General features: G+C 44.3%; 3 protein-coding genes across 9 annotated transcripts in view; 1 reads left to right on the forward strand and 2 right to left on the reverse strand.

The window, feature by feature from the left end:
* rps6kb1a (ribosomal protein S6 kinase b, polypeptide 1a) overlaps window positions 1–3,124 on the reverse strand; it is a 211,542-nt gene extending 208,418 nt beyond the window's left edge. For all 4 annotated transcript variants that reach the window (XM_069910978.1, XM_069910976.1, XM_069910979.1 and 1 more), the window contains exon 1: window positions 3,019–3,124. The gene's annotated coding sequence lies outside the window, so the exon portion shown is untranslated. The remainder of the gene's footprint in view (window positions 1–3,018) is intronic.
* The window catches only part of ptrh2 (peptidyl-tRNA hydrolase 2), a 62,682-nt gene extending 40,620 nt beyond the window's left edge, over window positions 1–22,062 (forward strand). For 2 of the 4 annotated variants that reach the window (XM_069910988.1, XM_069910987.1), the window contains exons 2-4: window positions 390–445; window positions 3,086–3,293; window positions 5,876–7,073. In XM_069910988.1, the coding sequence (XP_069767089.1) occupies window positions 3,285–3,293; window positions 5,876–6,406 (540 nt within the window). In that variant the 5' untranslated portion in view covers window positions 390–445; window positions 3,086–3,284 and the 3' untranslated portion in view covers window positions 6,407–7,073. Of the gene's footprint in view, window positions 1–389; window positions 446–3,085; window positions 3,294–3,342; window positions 3,611–5,875; window positions 7,074–21,823 lie in introns of those variants that run through there. The other 2 variants (XM_069910990.1, XM_069910989.1) reach the window with 2 other exon arrangements.
* The window catches only part of cltca (clathrin, heavy chain a (Hc)), an 82,703-nt gene continuing 67,691 nt past the window's right edge, over window positions 9,589–24,600 (reverse strand). The window contains exons 26-33 of the mRNA XM_069910975.1: window positions 24,357–24,524; window positions 24,126–24,275; window positions 22,968–23,099; window positions 21,325–21,435; window positions 20,151–20,321; window positions 18,278–18,499; window positions 11,514–11,589; window positions 9,589–10,540 (exon numbers count right to left, since the gene is read on the reverse strand). Coding sequence (XP_069767076.1) covers window positions 10,419–10,540; window positions 11,514–11,589; window positions 18,278–18,499; window positions 20,151–20,321; window positions 21,325–21,435; window positions 22,968–23,099; window positions 24,126–24,275; window positions 24,357–24,524 — 1,152 coding nt within the window. The 3' untranslated portion in view covers window positions 9,589–10,418. The remainder of the gene's footprint in view (window positions 10,541–11,513; window positions 11,590–18,277; window positions 18,500–20,150; window positions 20,322–21,324; window positions 21,436–22,967; window positions 23,100–24,125; window positions 24,276–24,356; window positions 24,525–24,600) is intronic.

The raw sequence follows: 24,600 nt of genomic DNA on the forward strand, positions 1-24,600 counted from the left end.
GAGTAGGGTGTAAATGCTTAAGTGTGGAAATTAGTTATTTCTGACTGAGGAGTATTGTGAGATAAAATTGTAAACACTTCATCCATTTAAATTACTACCTTGAATTCAACATTGATCCTGATTGGTCACATTGTGCAATTACACGCTGCATCCTCCAAAATACAAAAGTGACAGGGATTTTAAAATGCATGGCATTTATTCCTCCTTCCAATATGCTGGTAAAACACACAAGAGTGGCATGACAAAAATGCATGACAGCTGATGGTAACTGGAATTTCTCAGAAAAACTTTCATTTTATTAGTCCTGAATTTCATAAATGAAACCAGATATCATAACTTGCCAAGGGTTTTCAATCTGTAACATTAACCGTTTCTATTTCTCCTTTCAGAAATGCTGACTCCCTGCTGACTACCTCTCGGATTCTGTTTTTAGATCATAAACGAGGTCAGAGCAATTAATACACAATGCTAAATTAATCTCTAGAAATGGAAAAAAGTCTTGCTTTACAAATTGAAATGCCATAAATGAACTCATTCCTAATGTTTTTGCAGTATTTGTAACCCTCATCTTAACATTCCCTTCATTATTCACATTTTAAACTGAGCACACATCAGAACAGGCTCTTCAGCACATGATGTCCACACCAAACTAAAACTCTGCTGCTTGCACTCAGAGCTATCCCTCCATTCCTTCATATTGATGTGTCAATTGAGAAGCCCATTAACTGCTCCTACTGCATTTGTGCTGGCATCAAAATCCTGAATAATCGCTCCAAAGGAACCCTCTCCGATGACAGATCAGAGTAGTGCTCCAAAAGCTAACAACATGGGAGACATGAGCCTCAATGTGAAATAATTTTTTTAAAAACTTTTTAATATCAGAGTCACAAATAAACAAGTTGCAGATGAAAAACATATTAGAAAAAGCAAAACTGTCCTGTTATCATTACCACAGCCAACATCTAGAGATAACCCAGATAAAATATAATCAGAACAACCTCAGGACCCTGTCTCGATTCCCAAAACAGAAACCATTCTCTCCTGCAGAATTACCACTGACCCAACAAATCTGTCATTCTCTCTCCTCACTACAATTATAAAATATTTTCTTAACTCCTCACCCCTCCTCTCACAGCTGCTCCAGAGCCCCCTCCTCTCACAGCTGCCCCAGAGGCAGCCTCCTCTCCCTCCCTGCCCCAGAGGCCCCCTCCTCTCCCTCCCTGCCCGAGGCCCCCTCCTCTCCCTCCCTGCCCCCGAGGCCCCCTCCTCTCCCTCCCTGCCCCCGAGCCCCCCTCCTCTCCCTCCCTGCCCCAGAGCCCCCCTCCTCTCCCTCCCTCCCTGCCCCAGAGCCCCCCTCCTCTCCCTCCCTCCCTGCCCCAGAGCCCCCCTCCTCTCCCTCCCTGCCCCAGAGCCCCCCTCCTCTCCCTCCCTGCCCCAGAGCCCCCCTCCTCTCCCTCCCTGCCCCAGAGCCCCCCCCTCCTCACCCTCCCTGCCCCAGAGCCCACCCTCCTCTCCCTCCCTGCCCCAGAGCCCACCCTCCTCTCCCTCCCCATAGCACCCTGTCCCCCTCCTCACCCTCCCCATAGCACCCTGTCCCCCTCCTCACCCAGACTCCCCGACACCCTCCCCAGACCCCGTCCCAACCCTCAACACCCCCATGCCCCCCCCACCGTCCTCCTTCCCCCAGGAACACCCCGTCCCCAGGAACACCCCGTCCCCAGGAACACCCCGTCCCCAGGAACACCCCGTCCCCAGGAACACCCCGTCCCCAGGAACACCCCGTCCCCAGGAACACCCCGTCCCCAGGAACTCCCCGTCCCCAGGAACTCCCCGTCCCCAGGAACTCCCCGTCCCCAGGAACTCCCCGTCCCCAGGAACTCCCCGTCCCCAGGAACTCCCCGTCCCCAGGAACTCCCCGTCCCCAGGAACTCCCCGTCCCCAGGAACTCCCCGTCCCCAGGAACTCCCCGTCCCCAGGAACTCCCCGTCCCCAGGAACTCCCCGTCCCCAGGAACTCCCCGTCCCCAGGAACTCCCCGTCCCCAGGAACTCCCCGTCCCCAGGAACTCCCCGTCCCCAGGAACTCCCCGTCCCCAGGAACTCCCCGTCCCCAGGAACTCCCCGTCCCCAGGAACTCCCCGTCCCCAGGAACTCCCCGTCCCCAGGAACTCCCCGTCCCCAGGAACTCCCCGTCCCCAGGAACTCCCCGTCCCCAGGAACTCCCCGTCCCCAGGAACTCCCCGTCCCCAGGAACTCCCCGTCCCCAAGAACTCCCCGTCCCCAAGAACTCCCTGTCCCCCATCCCAAGACAACCCACATCTCCTGTCCCGTCCCCCGGACTCCCCAGAACGTCCCCCGGACTCCCCAGAACGTTCCCCGGACTCCCCAGAACGTCCCCCGGACTCCCCAGAACGTCCCCCGGACTCCCCAGAACGTCCCCCGGACTCCCCAGAACGTCCCCCGGACCCCCAATCCCCTTCCCCTGGACATCACCTGATCCTCCCGTCCCCCCTCCTCCCCAGGACCCCCCTCCTCCCTCCTCCCCAGGAACCCTCCCGTCCCCCCCAGGACCCACCCATCTCCCCCCTCCTCCCCAGGACCCCCCCCGTCCCCCCTCCTCCACCCCAGGACCCCCCCCACGTTCCCCCTCCTCCCCAGGACCCCCCCCCACGTTCCCCCTCCTCCCCAGGACCCCCCCCGTTCCCCCTCCTCCCCAGGACCCCCCCGTCCCTCCTCCTCCCCAGGACCCCCCCCCGTCCCCTCTCCTCCCCAGGACCCCCCGTTCCACACCCCCCGTCCTCCACACAACCATAGATAGGTTTTATTCTCATAGTTTCACCTCACCCTTCCCCTACCCCCCTCCCCCAACAACGCCGTTACCCGCTCGCCACCCCCACCACCAACGCCGGTACACGGTTACCCCACCACCAACGCCGGTACCCGGTTACCCCACCTCCCGTACCCCCGCCACGCCCACACCGCGGAATCCCGCTGCTGCTGGTCGCCGGTTGCCCTCATACCCGAGCGAACGCGCGCGACCGCTCCGATGCCTCACACTCCTCTCCTCGCGCTGTTTCCGTTGCTCAGGAGCCGCACCGGAAGTTGACGTGTTTCTGTTCACAACCACCTGTGACGTAGCATACTGACTCCACCCCCCCGGCCTCGAAACTGCTCAATAATTTCCTCAGCCTTCGCCAACACGGGGCGGGCTTGCGGTGACGTCATCCCCATGCGCCGAAAAAAAACGGTCTGAACGCGACGTCCTGGGAGCTGCTGCCGAAGGTGCATGAGTCCGGTCAGTTGTGGTGATTAAATTCTATTTAATTTGTCTTATGCGTACGGCAATGATCACAAGTGTGGGGAGCGATGTAACTGCAGTCAAATGGTGAAGGAAAACAGTGATAAAGGACGATAAAAGGAGAGAAAGGGTCATCATCTTTCACCGGAATGAGGACCAGTCAAGAGTCTGATTACAGTTGGAAGGAATCCGTGGGGTTTGTGCCCTCTCAGCACATATAGCTTCTGCTGAAGGGTCGTGAGCGATCCTGGGGTGGGCCACAGGCTTGAGGCGAGGTTGGGCCTGAGCTGCGGAGCTGGGACGCCGAGCCCTCGGTAAATTTGTCTCCCGAAGACCCTCCGGGATTAGTTCTCACGTTCTCGGTCTCTTCTTCGTTTGCTTTGATTTATTAATTGTGCAAAGGTTTTGGTTTCGATTGAATTAATTGTCAAGTTACGACATCCGTCGTTTGGCGACAAATTCGTGCAGAAATAAGATAAAAGTGAGGCTCAGAAAGTTGTTTGATTGCTCTAAAGTTTGGAGTTATTCTGAAGACTGGCCTGGAAGGCATTGAGATGGGTGGGAGGATGTCGTTGCTGGGAGTTAGAGGAAAGGGCTTTGAAACTTCTTGCACTAATCAGGATTGGCAAATCTTAATGAGATTGCCCATTGGGACGGTACATGGTCAATCAGAAGCCGTAACTATCCGACATCCATAAGCATCACAGGATAGCCATTTCCACAGCTCGCAAAAAACGAATTGATCCCCTTCCCACTCCTTAGCCTGGAACACGTTATTGCTTTATTTTCCCAAAATGTAAATGGAGAGGACTTTCCACCATTCTAAGTCTTCGTGATGTTATAAACACTAACAATTCAATCTTTTAATTTTAAAATGTTTATGGTCTGAAGTAGAGGATGAGTCAACAGACGCTAGAAGCTGCAAACGGTGGAGCGTGCTGTCACTCAGAACGTGTGTTGAAACAACAAACGAGAAGTTTTGCGATAGAAAATAAATGGCAAACAAAACTTGCTTCCTCATTTTTAGTACACAGTGCAAATAAATCTGTAAAATTGAGAACAAAATAGGCTCAGATTATGGCTTCAGAATGATTTTGTTATCAGTGAACAAAGAGAAGCTAAAGTGATTCAGCTGGTCAGGCAGCAACATAGAGATGTTTTAGGCTTCGTGGGGGAAAATTGTTCCTCAGCTTTATGTTTAACCTCACTCTGGCAATGGATGAGTCTGATAATAATCAGGTCCATGTGGGGATGAGGAATTAAATTAAAATGGCTGGCAACCGGGTGATTCAGCTTTGTTGAAATGGTGGTCAAGAGCCCTCCAGGTAACACTAGACAACATTTTTTTCTTACAAAAGGTTCACCTTAAAAAAAAAATTGGGGATTATGATAAATTTCAGATTTTCCATATCACACAAGTTGGAGACACATTAAATTACCTTTCATTGACTTTATCCTGTTTAATCACATCTGGACAGTTCAACTGACCTAAAAATGCTTTCCTGCAGATTTTCATTTGTACTCAACATCTGATGCCTCTTGTGTCAGTGTCCAACAATAGTCGTCAGCATTGATGGATTGCAGTTGCCCTGATGCTGCTTTTCCACCATCACAATGTCCTGGTGAAACCTTTGATCATGTTCGACACTGACTGCACCAAGATCAGCCGGGAAGACGTCCAAGTGCGAATGCAGAGAATGAATTTTCAATAACATATTGCCCTTCATGGTTTTGAATGCTTAAGTAAACAAAATATGACAGGAAATCACAAAAATAGGTTATATCTAAAAAAAAATGGTATGCAATAGGAAATTTTTAAGGTGATTTTTCTGATCAGCACCTCAAAATATATAAAATAGACCCAAAATTGTTCAGGAAGCAAAATCTTCGTTGTCCAATCTAATTGGTGGATCAACTGCAAGAGCATACATTGAGTAAAGTGGTCATTGGAAAATCCAATCAAGTTTTAGGATGCATTGAACAAATTCAGAATCTCAAGTCCTAAGTGGTCAAGAAAGGTTGTAACCTTTTATCAAACTGTCTCAATGGTCTTGAACTTTATGCTGATAGTTAATATTTGGCTGATCCTCTGTCTTGATTTGACCAGGAGGGCCATCCTTGAACTCCTCTGAAATGAGATTTTTTTGCAGATTCAGGCAATCACTTGTAATATTTGCAACATTCCATTCATTTTTTTTTAAATTAGGCATACAGCATGTTAATAAGCCCTTCTGGCCCATGCCACCCTAAAAATCCTATTAGCAATCAACCCTGGTATATTTTTAATGGTGGGAGGAAACCGGAGCACTTGGAGGAAACCCATACAGACACACGGGGATAATGTACAAACTCCTTACAGACAGTGCGGGACTTGAACCTGAATAGCTGGCGCTGTAACAGCATCGCACCAACTGCTACAATTGACTTTTTGTTTAATCAGTTAATGCTTCAGGAACTCACTCTGGCAATAGATGAGTCTGATGATAATCAGGTCCATGTGGGGATGAGGAATTAAAATCTCAGCAAGATTCAAGAAATTGAATGGCATAATATTCTTTCTTTGTCCTTCACTTTCATAGGTTTTGCAGACACGAAGAATGGAGACTCTGAGCAATCCGTTAGCTTTAGGGATATTGGCTGGAATAGGATCTGGTTTGTGCCTGGGTTGGATGATTCGTGGACGATTTGTCGCATCCTTAAAATCCATGCCCTCAGTGAGAAACAAAATGATGGAGACCAGCACCATGGGAGAGGGTGGAGAGTACAAAATGGTTCTGGTGGTTCGTAACGATCTGAAGATGGGCAAAGGTAAAGTGGCAGCCCAGTGTTCCCATGCTGCTGTTTCTGCCTACAGGCAGCTCCAGACGCGGAATCCCGATTTGCTCAGACAGTGGGAGTACAGTGGGCAACCCAAAGTGGTCGTCAAGGCACCTGACGAGGACAGCATCGGGGCCTTGTTGATGCACGCCAAGGAGCTGGGGCTGACCATCAGTTTGATCCAGGACGCCGGCCGCACTCAGGTAGCACCTGGATCTCATACTGTCCTGGGCATTGGACCAGGTCCAGCAAATCTGGTGGACAAAGTCACAGGACACCTGAAACTTTATTGATGTGCCACGACTGAAGGGCAGTTGGATGGGCTCATTGATCTGGAACCTATCACCCAGAGAGTTAGTGTTTCCCGGCAGATAGGCTGCAGGACTCAGTCAGTCCACATTATCTGGCTATTTTTCTGCACTAATGAGATTGGAGCGATCACGATACACCTCAGTGTTGCTGGTGCCAAGACACTCAACTGAGTGACAACAGGCAAATGGGGAGTGTAAGTGACTTGACAGCACTCTCAATGTGCTCAGCTGGTCACCCATTTCACTCCCTGGAGGTGCAGCATTCCTTCTTGTTACACTCTTCATTGGTAAGAGCAGGAAAGTCCCTCAACACTCAAATATGGAGGCTCCACTGCAAGCAAAACCTCCCAGGTAGTGCTGAGGAATGGCCTCTTTCTGCCCTCTCCAACCAAACTCCCACCTACTCACATTAAAGAAATGCACATTCTATGCTGATGAAGTCTTAACATTCCAAATCTCTAGCCCTCTCTCTCTCCCCCTCCTCCCCCCCCCCCCCCCCCACCCCCACCCAACCCCTCTTGGGACAGTTCAGTGGAATAGACAGAGTACTAATATCTCGACAGCATTGCTGATCGGTACAAACCTGACCATCGTGTGGCTGGAGGCATCTGGGAAGCGTTCATTAAAATAAAGCAAATGTCAGAAACCATTCCCCCAAATGGCTTTTTTATGTAAAGAACTCTTCACTGTTGTTAAAGAGCTGTTTTGCTGTGGTTATTCACGTGCCAAGAGGTGGGATCGTGGAGCATAAGAAACAGGAGAAGTTGCTTTCCTTGAGCTTTGTCCACTTTCCATCAGGAACGCGGTCAGTCTGCGAGAGTCTTCCACTTTCTGGCTAGTTCTAATTACTCAATTCCTGTACATAAAAAATAAATCTGAACCTAGCACGTCCTCAACTACTGACAGATGGAGAATTTCAAAGGTTTACAGTGCTTGGTTAGAATATGTTCAAACAGTGCAGACAGGCCCTTTGGTCCAACAGATCCATGCTGACCAATGTACTGGCGTTTACACAAATCCTCATTTTATTCAAGATTTTAGCATCTGCAGTTATTTTGTTTTATCTTGAAAAGAAAGTTTTACCCCAGAGCAAACTCCAACATTTCCCATAACCAATATTCAACTGGTGTTGTCCTGTTCATCTGCAGTCTAATGCTTTCACCTGAAAAATTAAGCCATAGTGATAGCAGGGAAGCAGTCCTGTCAGTCTGCACCAACAAACAGGTACCTCGACTCAGACTAACCCTACCCTAACCAACAAAATCCTCCACAGTAACTCCCCTCCTAGGTTCTGCCATTTATGAAGACATAAGAGGTCATTGGCAGGAATAAAATAGCAACACATTGCCACCAAGCATAAGTTGGTGCCTCCCAGAGAGTGGAGCTCAGTCTGTAAATGGTTAAGAGGGAAAACAAGACATAATAAACTGGGTTTGATCCCAGAAGGATGGTAATTCCACTCTGCTTTTGTTCCATAACCCAATTATTATACCTAATTGATTTTTGAAAAGACATTCTCAACAAAAATAGATCAAAAGGAAAAAGATTTCTAAATTTACAGTTAAGCACTTTGTTTCTAATTATTTCCCAGCACTGCTCATTTATACAATTAGCAAGAACTGGGACTCAGAGATCGCATTAATGAAAAGGTCGCCTTTTGGCCAATACTGACTCTACCACCGAACATCTGAAATACCCGGATGTTTCTTGAGCAAATAAGCCAGGAATAAACATGCACTGGCTGCTCAAAATCTCAAATCGATTTTCTCTCCTCTGTTGGGAATAGAAATTTGGAGGGAGCAGCCCCTATGGAAGGCCGAGAGGGGAGAAGGAAAAATGTGTCTGGTGCTGGGATCCTGCAGTAGGTGTCAAAAATTCCTGCAGATGCTTTGGATGCGGAGGGTGGTAGATGAGGATTAGGGGGCAGAGGGGACCTGGGCAGATGAGCAGCAAATGGAGGAGATATGGGTAATTAGGACCCATGCAGGTACCCTTTAATTTGGAGGAGGTGAGAGGAGTTAAAGGAAAAGTTATTTAGAGTGATGAGACAAGTTCTGCCAGTTGGATGGAGGAGGGTGGTGGTAGAGGGTGACTGGTCGGGTCTTTGATCCAGTAAGAAGCAAAGTGTTTCCAGACCTGTGTGGGGGGGAATGGAGGTATAAAGGGCTTGGACATCCATTCGTCCAGTTCGTGGAATCTGAAGTTATTGAGGAGATGGGGCATGTGAGGTATCACAGATGTAGATGGGGAGGGATATAGAGTGAAGATGGAACTAGATCAGTGGGGCAAGAGCAGGCAGAAATGATAGGTCTACCTGGATAGTTGGGTTTGTGCATCTTGGGCAGTAGGTAGTAATGGGCAGGATGGGGGTGGGAGAGAATGAGGATGGGGAAAGTGCCACAGGTGATGATTGGATATGGTATTCAACACAGTGGCTTGATGCGTAGTGGTGGGGTTCTGTGGGGGGAGTTGATAAGAGGTGTCTGAGAGCTGTCGACTGGCCTTGGCAAATTGGAGGTCAGTGTGCAAAACCACAACAGCACCACCCTTGTTTGCAGGTTTGATGGGGAGGTTGGGATTGTTGTGGAGAGTGGAGGGCAGAGTGTTCTGAGGAGGTGAGGTTGGAATACGAGGGGGGGGTGGTAAAGTTGAGACAGTTGATTGCCTCAGCAGAGGTTGGAAATAAAAAGGTCCAAAGCAGGCATAATTTTTGGGAATTATGAAGGCAAAGATTCTGTCTGGTTATAATACTACCATTGGAAACTATTCATGAATACCGATTCCACTAACATATCTAGTGATGGCCCAGATGGAAATACCAATGAGAGGAAACCAGATCTAAATCAGAATGCCAGTAGGTCTGTACAGACCCCAAATTCATCCTGATCAAGGTCCTCAAGATGAAGGATTAGTAACCCAGGGCTGTTCAGAAGTGTCCACGTACACATAAATCTCACTTATATTCGACACAAGCAGGAGTTAAATACTCAAAAACTGTTGCTTATACAAAATTGAAGAATTTGTCATTTGCAGCCACCAAAATCGTCGAGTTACAATGATCTGATTTCTGGGATGCGCAACTTCTCCCCAGTTCCATTTAAAGCCAGAGAGAAGAAAGCCTGTCGACAGCTGCAGAAGAAATGAATGATGCAGACACCAGGAGATCCAGAGTCCTGTAATTTTATTTTCAATCTGCTTTCAAATTGCACAAAACCATCAGGACTATTTAATCAATTCTTTATTCTGTACACTCAAAGACAGTGACCGAACACACCACAATATCCAGCAAATGCAAGACCGTAGCATGGGGTTGGAAACAGACCGGTTTTGGGAAGTTTATGGTCCCACATCAGCACTGTATTAGCACAAAGAGGCCATTCGTAACCATGGAGGGAGTGAATGATAAAGTAGGATTTTTTTCTTTTTGAACCACGGTGGGTTTAAACAGAGCCTGCATAGATAGAGTTAAAACTTGGGCTCATGCCAGTGAGTCAGGTGAACCAACACCTCAACAGAAGCAAATTTCCAACCTTCAGGTCATGGTGATCGTGCACTGTGATTAGTGTTTTTTTTTTTGCTCATCATCTTACAAGCAGCCAAGTCCTGTACTCAGTTTAGGAATACAAGATTTACTTTTTTTTGTTTAAATACAGCCGACAAGCTGCTGACATGTTTGGGAGATACTACATTGAAGTATTGCCTCATTACAGAGTGAAAATTAAATTCTTTACAACAGACTTTTGCAGGACATAAGCTCACACTGAGCTTTAAATGAAACAACCATTCCCATCCAAAGAGAAAAAAAAAATCACAATCTAATTACTGTGGAATGTGAGAAACAAGTTAGAGCTGTGATCCAAACGCTTAGAACTAGAAAAACAAAAAGACTTGAGTCCTTCATGACATACAATATATAAAGAGCTTTACTTCCTCTTCTGTTGCAGGACGAAGAGAATCTGGCAGACATTGAACAGGTGGGTAGCTTGCGATTACCTTACATACTGTACCCGTATGTGCCAGGCTGAGTAAAAGATTGGGCACCATAACCGTAGCTGAAGGCCGCCTGCGGAGGGACACTCACACTAGGTCCTGCCGTCAACATCAGCTGTGACTGGCCTGTAGAGGAAGAGAAATTGGTACAATTACCTGTTGGCTTCAAGGGTGAAAAATGAATACAAGAATCAATCAGTCCTTCAAGATGAAATCATTGATAAAACAATAGAAAATGTTGAATTTAGATCAAAATCAACTTTTAAAAAAACAGCTGAGAGTTTACAAAGACTATCGGTAAAAATTGAATTATTTTCATCGAATTAAAAAAGGAGTATAGTGCCAGGAGCAGAGACCGCGCTGCTCCAAAGGCCCAGTCATTATGCCAAAAGCTCCGTACAGGCTTAAAACAGCCTGTTGAAGGAGCCGACAACGTTTGTGAGTAAAATCCTGGAACTATAGAGCTCTGTGCCCAAGATGGGAGTGCCTGTGCTAGCCACGGCCTCGAGAAGTTGCAGACTCGGGGAGAACACACCCCAAGAAGGAGAAGCAGAGGAGACAACCCTACAGAGAAAAGGGTAGCAAACAAGTAAGGGGCTCTGCTGCTGAGGGACCACATGGGCTGCTAGAGACTTGCTCACAGGAACCAGGTTTCAGAGCCAGGATTCAAGTGGGCGCTGAGGGCAAGGCAGCATCCTGATCGTGTGCAAAGTTTGGATCTGCAGATCAGTTCGCTGATAGATCAAACAGAATTCTGTGGACAAAAAGTTAGCAATTGGAGTTTGACACCAGTGGCGGGGGGGGTGGACATTTTATGATCAGCTACTCAAGTACAGAAAATATTATTTTCAAACTGAACCACGTGCAGCAGTTACAAGCCATCCCTGCTTACTGTTGGGGGTACAGATTCCCAGTCACACGTTGGTCTGTGTCCAGCCTGGGCTGACTGGCCAACTGCCACATATGCAGGGGTTTATTATCTCCAGTGTTCATCTGAAAACAGCTCAAGATTTTTTTTACATTCTAGTTGAGCATCAAACTGTTCTGGATCAAAGACAAAGCAATCCAACTCAAAGCATTCAGTGAGTCGTGTACAGACCATAAACAATGGGTGTCGTCTCTGTGGCCTGCTCCTCCTCTTTCCTCAGCGATTCTGATACGTCCAACTTGTCCACCTGAAAAGTCCAAACAACCATTAGTCATCTCCCAAAAGTGACAATTCCACTGGACACAAGGAAAGCCTCAAAAATGCTTAAAATTTCCAAAACATACAAATGAGTGGCATTCAATAGATTGCAGCAAGCAATGCAAAACCATCAACTGTTAATTGATTGAATTATGACGGGCCCATTTAGTTATCTAGTATTTTCTAAGACTAGTTAAATGAAGCCTAGAGTTTTTATTCTATGTTAATGAAGAGCATTTTAACCATAAGGCAAATCATTTAAAGGTGCTCATTACTTGGATTTAAAGTTTCAATCAAGTAGCAAGTTACCTCTGTTCTGGGTATAGTTACATAGATCTACAAATTAAACAATGAGGATGTGCAAGCCTTATTCAACTTCCCCACAATACCCAAGTAGTAATGGATGCTGAATCGATTGTTCTTGAAGAACGAGCAAGTGAGCATTCAGTGGAAGCTACTTCCAATAATAATACAGGTTAAATGATCTTTAATTGATACTCTTTCCAATACAATTTTCAACGTAGGAAGAGTTCTGTTCATTAAAAAATTGAGGCAACAATGGAAAACATTCGAAGACTAACCCCAAAGGATAAACAGACTGATTGAGGCCAAAAGGTTGCCTCAAGGAGTCCAATAATGCTTGCACAACAGATCAATCAGTTGCCAAGAGATCCAAAGGGAATTCAAAACTTAGTGGGCAAAAACTTCCAGGGAGGCAGCAAAAGCACAAGAGAGAAGTGAAGGGATGGCGCTGGAGCACAAATACAGGCCAAATTGCCAGTTTATGCCATACATTCCACATAACCCTGAGCAGTAACCACCGAAGCAGGAAAACCCCATTTATGTTCCACATGCAAGGATAGAGTGAAAACTCAGCACCATGGTACAGACAGTACATTTATGCATCTCGGTTGCATGCATTAAATATGGAGCACAAGCACCAAGACCGGGGTCTTCAAACCAAAAAGTACATTGCTGAATTTTCAAATTATACAGATTTATCCAAATATGCTTTCTTAAATGTAGCGTCATCCACTGTTTGGACAACATAAAAATCAAATCAAGTGAATAATCCAAGACCTGGAAGCTCCACATCTCCTGCAGAAGATGCCAGTCCATGACCACTTTTAATCCTTTGGACTCCGGCCATTTTTAACTTTTCATAATATATTCCGCACTCCATATCTGGTCCATGGATAAACTGCAGTACCAAAACCAGTACAAACCAGCTGGTGGTTGGGAATAAAACCAGTCCTGGAAAACGGAGACATGGAGTATGTGCACTTGTTGGTAGTCCCTGAAAACCGGGACACAGAGTCCAAAGGGTTAACACAGGCAGTTGTAGACTAGCTACCAATCAGAACAGAAATAGATCTTGATCCAATTACCAGAGGTCCAAGATAAAGAATTCAGGCTCAACTGTACATACACAAACACATACAGATACCATTTACCCACACCTCAGTGCCAATCCAATTACTCTGACAACTGCCACAGAGACTTTTAAATATCCACTACCCTCTGGGTGAAGTTTATTCACTATTCACCTTGCAATACTCACCATGCACTGGAACTACAGCCATATTTTGTTATTTATATGGGGGGGGGGGGCATAGAGGCTGGATTCCATATTGAAAGCAAATCAGGCAAGAATGAGAATCAATACTTCACGGGCCTTGAAGTCACCTGTGAATTTCCCTTCAGTCTTTACCGACACAAGAAACTCACTTGAACAGGAAAGGGTGGGTCAAACTATTCATATTGTTATCCAACAGGTCCTCAGAGACTTTGTAGCCCATGTAAAAGCACAGGGAAGGGAAGGAGTTTCTCAGATGCATCAAGAACTTGCACAAATCTTTCTGAACCACTGAAGATCAGATATCTGGAGACAGAAACAGTGTTGCCACAATTTTCAGAGCCTCAAGGGGCATTCAGATGTTCAATGTGGAAAAAGCAAGACCAACGTCATGGGCCTGTTGCAAGGCAGCGATTAAGGGGGAATTGCTTAATACCACGGGGCCTGAAACTTCAAAAGATGGCAAATCTCCAGAATCCTCTATCCTAGAGGTCAGGAGGCAACACCTTTGAGGGGTATTTAAATAGACCAGAGTCAGGAAATTAAGGGCTATGGGGAACTGGCAAGAATCGGGGTAAGCAGTTAGAGTTGCCCAAAGCAGGAGAGGCCCGAGGGGACAAATAGTCCACTGCACCTATTCCAATGAAACAAAAGAAGATAGTTGTGAAGTGATAAAAGAGGAACAATTCCTCAGGGAAAGCTGGTTTTGGAGGTGAACCAATGGTACACAACTAGCCAACAACTGGAAGCGAAAGGAAAGTGTCCAACAGTTCCTTCACAAAAGAAAGTCAAGAGCCATCAGCACAACTTACAGACAGTACAAATCTCAAATTGTAACAAGCTCTGAAGCAGAATATGCCAGATTTAGATCGCGCGGGGGGGGGGGGGGGTGTTGCACCAGCCAACAGCTGGGGTTCGAATTTGGCCTTTTCTGTAAGGATTTTGTACGTTCTCTCCATAGATCAATTGGGTGGCACAGGCTTGTGCACCAAAGGGCCTGTTACCATGCTGTATGTCTACATTTCTTTAAATTTAAACATTTAAAAAATTGGGAAGTGGCCGGAGCCAATCACATCTTAGGGACAAAAGAAAACCCAAGAAAATGACAAAGTAAAATGAGATGCTAATTCTGGAGAAACCCAGCAGGTCAAACAGTGTACTTTATATAGCAAAGATACTTGATCAAAATTTTGGGCATAAAGGACATTGTTTGACCTACTTGGTTTCTCCACTATTGTGTGTTTTTACTTCAACTGCAGTGTCTGGAGATTTTTGTGTTACTTCGAGACTAATTCTAACTGGAACTCAATGCTGGCAGCCAGATCCAAAGGCAATTAGATCCTAAAATGCCAGTATTGAGCCAAAATGGTAACGCAAGCTTGCCAGTTATTTCAGTGGGAGACAGCCATGGTCTGTGCAGTATTTGTGCACCATAAATAAAGCACAGAAGAACCTGAATACACTTCCCATGCATCATCTACTGTTTCTACATCAAATCTTCATGTCAATCTGAATCCTCAGCTGCTCTACATTTAAATTTAACCGGGTGCCTCTTGTTTACAGTTGACGATTGCATTTGGCTTAATGAAATTATGGGAAACATGCAGATTTTTTGAGTGTAGCATATTCCTCCACGTTCTGGAAGATTTCCATTGACACACCGAAAGCAGCAAATTGTGCAATTTCTTTCCTACCCATGAAATTGCATGAAAACTTCAAAGCCAGAATTCGTTTCCCATGCAAAGCCAAGAATGTACAAAGCAAGAGAAACCATTCATCCTCCCAGGTCAGGCATATAAAAGTAGATTTAAATTTAGACACACAGCACAGTTATAGGGACCTTCCAGCCCACAAGCCCTTGTCGCTCAATTACAGCCAATTGACCTACAGCCTCGTTACGTTTTAGAAGGTTGGAGGAAATTGAAGCCCCTGGAGGAAACACACCCAGACACAGGGAGAACGAACAAACACCTTACAGACAGCGCCAGATTCGAACCCTGGTCATTGGCACTGTACTAGCATGGTGTTAAATGCTACACTCATCACACTGCCCATTGTGCGATCATTCTTGTCAAATTTAAAGTTACAAAAAGTTGTCTTGGTGCATTTGTTCATCTTATGAATGAAGCTTAGGATGTCTCTCAACCTTCCTGCAAAAGGTATTAACTGAACTGGAACTATCAAGCAGAACAGCAAGCCCTATGCTGTATAAAGTTTTAAACTGATCTGAACCAAACTTCAATGACCCCTTGTGAAGAGCAATTAGCTTTTACACAAAGGCTATTTCCACAAACTTTTTAAAATCAAAAAATGACAATTTCAGTTGAAAGTGTGCATGAAAAAGAGGCAATCGTACTGCAGCCGAGCAAAAAGGATGAACCAGAGATGGTTCTGCTAAACGGACTCGTTCAAAAATCTCATGCAGCCAAACAGCAATGCTTTAAGGTCACAAAGGCGACCTCCTTACAGACATGGTGGCTCATGCTCTAGTTTGAAAGAAAACACTGCAGTTCAGTTACCCATTGTTTCACACACACAATGGCTGGGATTGGTAGGGAGAGGGGGAATTATGAGGAAACATTGACGAATGGCTGCAACTGTTGGCCCTGTCCCAGAGTCCCTGGGAAAACCTCACCTATGCAGCCACCTCAGAGTGGCACAAATCTGATCAAGGACTGCGAAATGTTATTGTTACTTCAATGAGTCGGGCAAATTTGATGCTGCAGTTGGAAGGGATCCTTGAAATAATATACCTTGACTGTAAACATCTCAGCTAGTGTTAATGCAAACTCCAAAACAACATGGTGAGGGGGGGGAGGGGGGGGAACATCCATTTACAAAAGCCTTCAAAGTCACCTCTTTTACTGTTGCACAACAAACGAGAACTATTTCAAAATTGGAAAAAAAAATCCAGTTTCAAGACTGGGAACCAATCACCACATCTCCTACTAGTGACTACAAGGTCGCTGGGAATCCTCACTCATCACTACAACAGATCTGCTTGAAATGGAATTGCAGTGGATTTAGTGGAATTAAAAAGCAGTGTAAGATGGTAAGGAAACAATGCATGCAGAGTTCCTGAGTCTCTAGCACTAAGATGGAAAATGAGTCAACTTTCACCTTTTTCTTTATTTCATCAACCTGCAAGGAAATTCAGAGGGTAGCAGCTTAGAATCCAAACTCCAGGTGCAGCACACAAAGCAGAGGGGGAGAGAAGCAACACAGCAAAGAGAACTCAATGAAGGGGGGGAGGGGGGTGGAGGGGAGGGGAAGAGAAGAGTGAAGAGCAGCATTTTAGTGTACCACAAAACATCAGGAAGGACACCAACTGTACAGATGAATTACTGGCAGAATAAAATTGAATGGAGCAAAAATGATTGCAATTAACCCTTTAGACTGCAGCCACCTTTAACCTTTCATATGTACTCCAGACTGGGTCCATGGGGAAACTACAGTACAAACAAGCTGGTGGTTGGGTATAAAACCAATCCCAGTAAACAGGGACACAGTATATGTGCTTGTTCATCATCCGTGAAAACCAGGACACAGAGTCCAAAGGGTTAATGAAATTGGAAAAATCCAAAGACTGCAGTACCAATTTAAATCAACCATTTCCCAAACCCAACTAATGTGTTCAGTTTTTTGTAAAGTGCCTTGGGCTGTTAAATAGACCAATTTGACTGACTTAAAGAGAAAGCACGTGCCTCAGTCTCTTATGTGGGGAAACAAGTGATTTAGTCCCAGAGCAATTATCTGGAAAGGACAATAGTTTTTAAATAGTTCTTGACCCAAATTTTACACTTCTTCAGGTAGACTATAAAGCAGAATAAACTGCGTTCCAACCCCACTTTTATTATGCCATTCATCTGCAAGCAAAATAAAGTAGCTTACCACCAAGTACAGAAAAATCTTTGACACTGCAAGCATACAAAAGATCAGTTCTACACAGGAACACAAGGTTGCTGGGGAAACAGCTGCAAGAAGGATATAGGAATCGGATAAAAGTCTGGGGTGACTTAACAAGCCCCAGAACTTCATCATCACTTAATTCTATTCAATTTAACAGTGCTCAGATCAAGTTTTAACAAGAGTGCAGCAAGTCATCACCCACACATGAGGTTGGGACTATTCATTTATCATTTGGTAGTGCCCAAACAGTTCATAATTCTGAAGCATCCAAAAGCTTGAAACAACCCACAATGTTATCCTCTTCACTTGAAACAGTGAACAATAGGAGGATTTAATTTTTATTGTCCAAATAATTATGTCTGGTCGAGTCAATGTGAAAACAGGGTTCCAAGGAAGTGAGGCAGCTTCAATGACGATCAGTGGGGTTAACAATGGAACTTGACAGTGGAAGCAGAGAATGACCACATCTGGTGGCCCACTGCCATTAGCCAACATTACTGGCGAGTTGTAAGTGCTGTAACGATGGCTACTTCACCACATTTTTACCACTGAATACATATTGGGAGTAATCTGATGTTAGCCAGCACAAACAGATGATTTGTAGAAAAATAGGATACAATGAAAACAGGTTTTAAACCATCTTACAAGACGTTGAAATAAATTAATATATATTTCTTTCCGAAACTGTGAGAATAATATTCTGAAATGTAAGCTCTCAGAGAGTGAAGACTTCAGTAATGCCCGTGTATTAACCCTTGAGGCAGCAGGGGAAAATCTTGCTGTTCTATTGGGCGGAGAGCAACTTTCATCCACTCAGCAGCAAAAGAGGTGCTGCCTGTCCAATGGAACCGGGCCTTCCAGCCACGTCTCAAGGAGACCAGGACGAGACAGCACGGTTTAAATTTGGTGATAAATCACATTAGGTGTATAACAGGCTCAGCTGTCACTCGCCTTTATTCAGTCTGCCTCGTTTTTTAATCTTTCAGCAATAACCAAAAAGTCTCAAAAATGAAACCAGCAATTATGTCCCAATCAGTGAATTCTCACTAACTGTCCAGTTAAATCATGGAACGAGGCCAAGAACCCTTGGTGATATTTCAACGAGGGTATTTAACAATGGTGAATACATTGGGGCTTGGTGTGATCCTTAAGCTGCGAGAGGTCACACTTATCCTTAACAGCAGTTACCTACCTTTGAGAGGTACTCCCTCATCACCTGGATAAAGTACGGCATGGAGAAATCCATGATGTTGTGCCTCCAGGACAACTCCAGCACAACATCAGGCCTAAGCAGGTCGTAACACGTGAACAGACAAGAAGCAAAGCACTCATTCTTTCCGTCTTCCAGGAACCATTGCAGCAGCTCCTCTGCCAGCTCCGTGTCCTTGGACTCTGACGCATACTGCATCGCATCCTGAAACAGAGCAGAGCACTGCTGGTTGATGCATGTAATAAGGCAGATGCACCAAGCTCCAGATGTACAACCAGTTCACGTCTCCTGTACTCAAAAACCTGCAGCCAAGACTCAAGGGCTTTGTACAACAACATCTGCAAAGGATTTTACACAAGTACCTCATACAGTGAGGAGCAAGCCTTCGCCCAAACTGTTGCAAATACACTCAGCGAACCTTCAGTTTGGCTCATTTTCTCAGGCACCACAAAAGCAGAGTTAAAAACCCCATTATCCAGAATTCAATCAAATGACAGCCTCAAGCAACTGGCAAAAAAAAAATTAATTGGTGTGTCTCGTTATTAGTTCACCAATCAGGCAACCAGAAAATTCACTTATCCAGCATCTTCCAATCCCCATAGCCAGATACTAGGGGGGGTTTTACTGTATATTCTATCATTTCATTTATTGTTCACTGATCCATTTCCCATTGAATTTTTATTTCTCTAGCCAGTTTCGAAAGCAGGGTTCCCAGTGAGTCAATTGATGCATTTTCAATCTCTAGTTCAAAATAGCAGCTTTAGAACCAACTAAAGATCACTAAAACTTTGAATACCTATTTTATGCCATTCCTTGAAACCTGCATCCAACAAGGTTGAAAAAGATGGTTATCTACAATAGGACGAGCCAGTGAAAAACCATCAAGCTCGAAGAATTTCCAAAATTCTCAACCTATTTCTCATTAACAGATTATGTGTCAATTTGGACAAGGAAAATGGTAAATGAGGATCCTAAAATTGCCAACATGGAAGTTTTTTTGGAGAACTGCAATTTCATTTCTACCCAATAGGGGTGATTCACTGACTTCATTGACAAGGAAATGGCATAGAATAGATATTCAAAGTTTTAGTTATCTCTCTATTCGAGATAAATTTTGCCTCTTTTGGACAATTATCAGCAAAATTTAATCTTTCCAAAAGACACTTTTTTTTTTAAAGATATTTACAAATTAGACATTTTGTTCAATCTAAACTTTTGGATTTTCTGCGAATTTCCAATATTAATATCTTGATCTATTTTTTAATTTATGGTTTTATTTTCATGGTGAAAATACATTATAAATATCACGTATTTATAATAATTTATTGGATTTAAATTCAGTTTACATGGCTGGGATCAAGAGAGATTGGGATCGGGGAGGGATTAATGTGGGAAGATTATACACCATCATATATGTAGTTTTAGGTTGTTTTTTTATTTGTATTAATATATCAAATTTGACTCTACGTGTATGGAGAAATTTTTAAATGAAATAGTCAAAAAAAGCGATCGGGAATGAGAGTTGAACATTTTCAGATGAAGATTGGTACTCTCTTCTCAGCTCGATAAATGAATTATTGTGCAATTGTCAATTCCTTATGTATGCTTCTATGTTAAACTCAATAACAATATATTTGAGAACCAACTAGCAAGCACAAGCAAAGCTTCCCTGTTCCATCAGACCTTAAACCTGAAGCTGTGAACCATTTAATTCCAGTTCGACTCCACAAATCAACCAGCCTTTCATGACTAATCTCTGCTTCACTCTGAGGATTGCTTCAATCCACTTCATGCAAGCTCAATCCCAGGGAGATGCAAACGTGCAGTTCACTTCACTTGCACGTGAAGTTCTTACTTTGTACAGGCGGTCTTTCTTGCACAACTCCACACTCTGCTTCCAGCGATTGTTACCCTTGAAAAGATAAGCACCAATGCGACGGAACTCGATCAGCTCATGCTTCTCGAGCCGCTGAGCCAGGGCAATGTTGTCAAAATTGTCATAGGCGTCTATCGACGTGCGGAGAGCCTAGGCAGAGAGAAACATAGATTTTTCAGTCATTACACAAAGTTAACAAAAAACCAGTCACCATTTCATACGTGGGACTTGATATCAGACGGACACACCCGGAAAGGCCAGTCACACTCAGCGACTCTGAAGGGACTCTCTTTTGTTAGGGGCACGGGGCAATGCTCATGGGGACCCTTTGCCTGACGGTAGATAAAAGTTGAAGTATATCATATTTTATATGTACTATTACAGCTTCTTCCCCACTACCATTAGATTCCTGAATGAAGTGAACTACAGACAGTGCCTTAGTATGACTTATTCCTGCACTATTTTTAAATTTGTACGGTGCTTTATATAAATGTTTGCACTGTAATGCTGCCACAAAACAACGAATTTCATGACACGTTCATGACCATAAATTCTGATCATGAAAGGAACCTTTAATGCCACCCACACTTTGGCTTAAATCATCAATCAATTCTTATTAACAATCTTTAAGATTACGAGATTTATCCACCTGCTTTTTATTTAATATATGGCTGAAAATGAGAAGTGGCACCACTTGATCCAAGACCAAGAGAGAGGTGAGGAACTGCTTCTCCCAGAGCAGGGAATCCGGGGAATTCTCTGCCCAATACACAAAAGTGTTGTGGGTGCCTGGAATGCATTGCTGGGAGTGGTGGTGGAGCTGGAACATTGGGGAAATTTAAGAGAATCTTAGACAGGCACATGGATGATAGAGGGTCTCAAGGTAAGAAAGGTTTAGTAGTTTTTTTTGGTAAGAATACATAGGTCTGCAAAACATTGAGGATCGAAGGGCCTGTACTGTGCTGTAATTTTCTATGTTCAAGAAAGGGGAATGAAGGGTTAGGGGAGCAGTCGGGTCAGTGCACAGTGCACCCACGTCTGCAGCCAGATCAGCCATAATATTATAGAATAGCAGAGCAGGATCGATGGGCCAGATGCCAACTCCTGGTCCTATTTGTTCCGTTCCCATCCTCCACTTCCTTGTTCGGCTCACCTGGTAATCCTCCTCTTGGATGAAGAGATTATTCAGCGACTCATTCACTGATTTGTTGTTGTTGCTTTGTACAGAGCGCAGGTAGGGCTTAACAAGATTCAGTTGCTTCACCTGAGGAGACAAGTCAAATGTTTGCAGCTGCCTTTTGCTTTACATGGATAAATGACTCAACTCTTTATAAGGCAGCCCATGGTCCCAGGAGAGCACTAAATATCAGATTACATTGTGCAATTCAAAAACATTGCTTTTCCAAATTGAATCCTCAGTGGGACGGTGTTGTCAACATTGCCAAGGAGATGTTAGTATTCAGGAGCAAATTAATCCATTCAGGATCACCAACACAACACAAACAGCACATGCTTTTGTCTAAAGTCAAAGGTAACAGGGTTTTATATTTAAAATCAGCTTGTTGTTTTTATTTTTAAAAGTTTGCCAGAGTTTGACAACGCAACAATTGCTTTGTGGTTTCATGTTATCTGTCCATTTACTTTTCTATCAGAGCCGTGTCGTGCAGAACCAATAGATAGCAATTGGATGGACTGACTTTCTCCACCTGGGAAGCTCACCAACTTACCTTCATCGGGAGGAGAGTGAGAGTGTCAGGATCACCCGTGTGGCAGTGAGACAATGAGCAGATCAGAAGAGTTTAGCAGGGTGGTGTTTGGGGTGCTGAAGAATGCAATGCTGTGTCTAGTGAATAATAAAAAGAAAGTCGACTTCATGGTGCGCTGAAAGAAATGAGAGAGTGGATCCTTTATTTGTTCATAAGCTGTGGCAAATCAGTGCCGTTACATAACCATTGACCTATCCAATAGCTGATTTCAGATGAGTGGGCAGCTACCATCACAATTCACCAGCCACATTCTGGATCAGGAAGAGGGCAGAATAAACTAATTCTTGCCATTTTGTAGATAATGGGTAAACACAAGACGCTCCAGGTCCTCTCAGCTATGAATTAGATTGCTCCTGTGCAGAGGACACATGGAAAAAGTGAAGGGAAAGAGGTTTGGGGGAAGATATCAGGGTTAAGTTTTTTTTAAAAAGAGTTGTGTATGCCTAGAATGCATTGCCAAGAGTGCCTGGAACAATAGGGGTATTTAGGAGACTCAACAATGAAAGGAAAATAGAGGGTTATGGGGAAGGGAAAGTTTAGTTACTACACATATATAGGTTGTCACAATATTTGTGTGCCAAAGGGCCTGTACTGCACTAATGTTTTATGATTTTATGTTGAATGTTCAAAGTACGAATGGCACATTTGGTCAGAAAAACTTTTCACTATCATAGAATTTAGTGAGAAACTGCTTCATAGCAACGGCAAAAATATAAAATCTCCATTATCCAGAATTCATGCAACCAGCAGCCTCAAGTAACTGGCAAAAAAAAACCCCGTGGAAAAATAAATAGGTTAAAAAAAAAAGTTTAAGATTGGCATCCATAGCGGTCAGTTGGCCACACTCAAGCAATCAGCAAAATCACTTATCCGCCACCTACCCAGAGGTGCCAGATATTTGCTTTTGCTAACGCTAGCCATGTTAACCATGGGAATCATTTGACTACCGATTTCAATGCTTCATTTGTGCCAGCAGAACTACTTTGAGTACCGCCGTTGCAGGACGAGTCGTAGAAGATCCAGAAGGTACCTTGGTGAAGAAGTTCACTGCACGCGTGTGGTCCAGGCGAGGAGATAGCACCATGAGCAGGTCGTTCAGTAAGAGAGGTTTAAATTCCAAGTAGAACTGCGTTGCTTTGTAATACAGCTCCACATTAGCCACCTGGAGAAGTAAAGATATGGAAGTCACAAAGCCCAGAAGCCAGAAATGTTGATTAGAAGTAGCAAATTGTGATTCAAGCTAATTTTCTTGACAAATACACAGAATTCTGGGAGGTTTATACATCTGAGTTTCCTGAATGTACTCGTTACAAACCAGTCATGAGCAGCATTCTGAGCAAGCACCTGTTGCATTTCCTACATTACAAATTCCATCCCCCTCTCTAATCTTGACGAAATGGAACGATAGACTCAACTTTAAAATTTTTCCCAATGCAGTTGCGGAAGCAGTTTTAATGCCACCCAGTGGATAGAAATGGTATTAAAATCCTCATCTTTACAACTACTTTCACCTCAAGATTAATTTTTTTTAAACAATCTTTAGTTTTTAAAGAGCAGTATTTACAGGCAGGAACAGTAATGTCAGGGCTTTTTTTTTAAAATCTTAAAGGCTTGTGGCGAGGAATTTGAAGAAATTCTGTATGTCACCGAAGACTCTGGAGAACTTTCTACAGAGGTACCAACACTCAGGCCAAAACTTGAGGGTTAATTAACTCAGCTTTCCACATCACGGGCACCAGGCTTCACTCCATCGAGGTCATCTACAAGAGGCGGTGCTTTAAAAAGCACCTCGAGGACCCCCACCACCCAGGCCATCTGCTACCATCGGGGAAAAGGTGCAGAATCCTGAAGAGGAGAACTCAGTAGCTTCTTCTCCGCTGTCAGATTTCTGAATGAACAATGAACCAAAGACACTGCCTTGGTTTGACTTTTGTTTTGTGCTATTTTTATTTATTTTGTAAGGTGGTTTATATAACGTTTGCACTTTGATTGTGTCACAAGAACAACGAATTTCATGACGTGCTGGTGACCATCAATTCTAATTCTGATTCTGAACCATTACTTTGGACAATGAGGTTCCAGATATTTCCTCAGATCAAACACTAATTGGATTTTGTACTCACTTGGAAAGGAATATGCCATTCACCCCCACCAGAGACCAGGTAGAGAATCGCCCTTTGAAGACTACCTTTGTGATAATGTCCTTGAACTGTCCCTCCTTCCACGCATCAGTTGGATGATTCATCATTGTTATAATGGCATTGTCATACTCTTCATACTTGTCATAGAGGAAAACAAGCTCTGCCCATAGGTGAGCCTGCTCTGCAGCTCTCAGCACCTGTGCATTATACGTGCAGTTAGTAGCCATTCAAGTACAGAAATGCTATCATTCACAAAAATGCAAGAATGGATTGATCACCTTCGGAATGTTGACTCGAGACCAGAAGAGTTCCAAATGTTCCCTCATCTTTTGTGGCTTGTATTTGGAGTAGAGAATAGCCAGTTCGGTAAACATTCCCATGTGAGCCCGCTCCAAGCCCAAAGCTGCCTCCAGCATGGTTATTAGTTCTTCAAAGTAACCACGGTCCTGCAAGCAGAGGGTGCCAAATGGAATCTCAGAACAGTTCAAAAATCAAATTTCAAGCTGATCGACTTATCTTCTG

This window comes from Narcine bancroftii, chromosome 14 (assembly GCF_036971445.1).
Source record: "Narcine bancroftii isolate sNarBan1 chromosome 14, sNarBan1.hap1, whole genome shotgun sequence".
NCBI lineage: Eukaryota > Metazoa > Chordata > Chondrichthyes > Torpediniformes > Narcinidae > Narcine > Narcine bancroftii.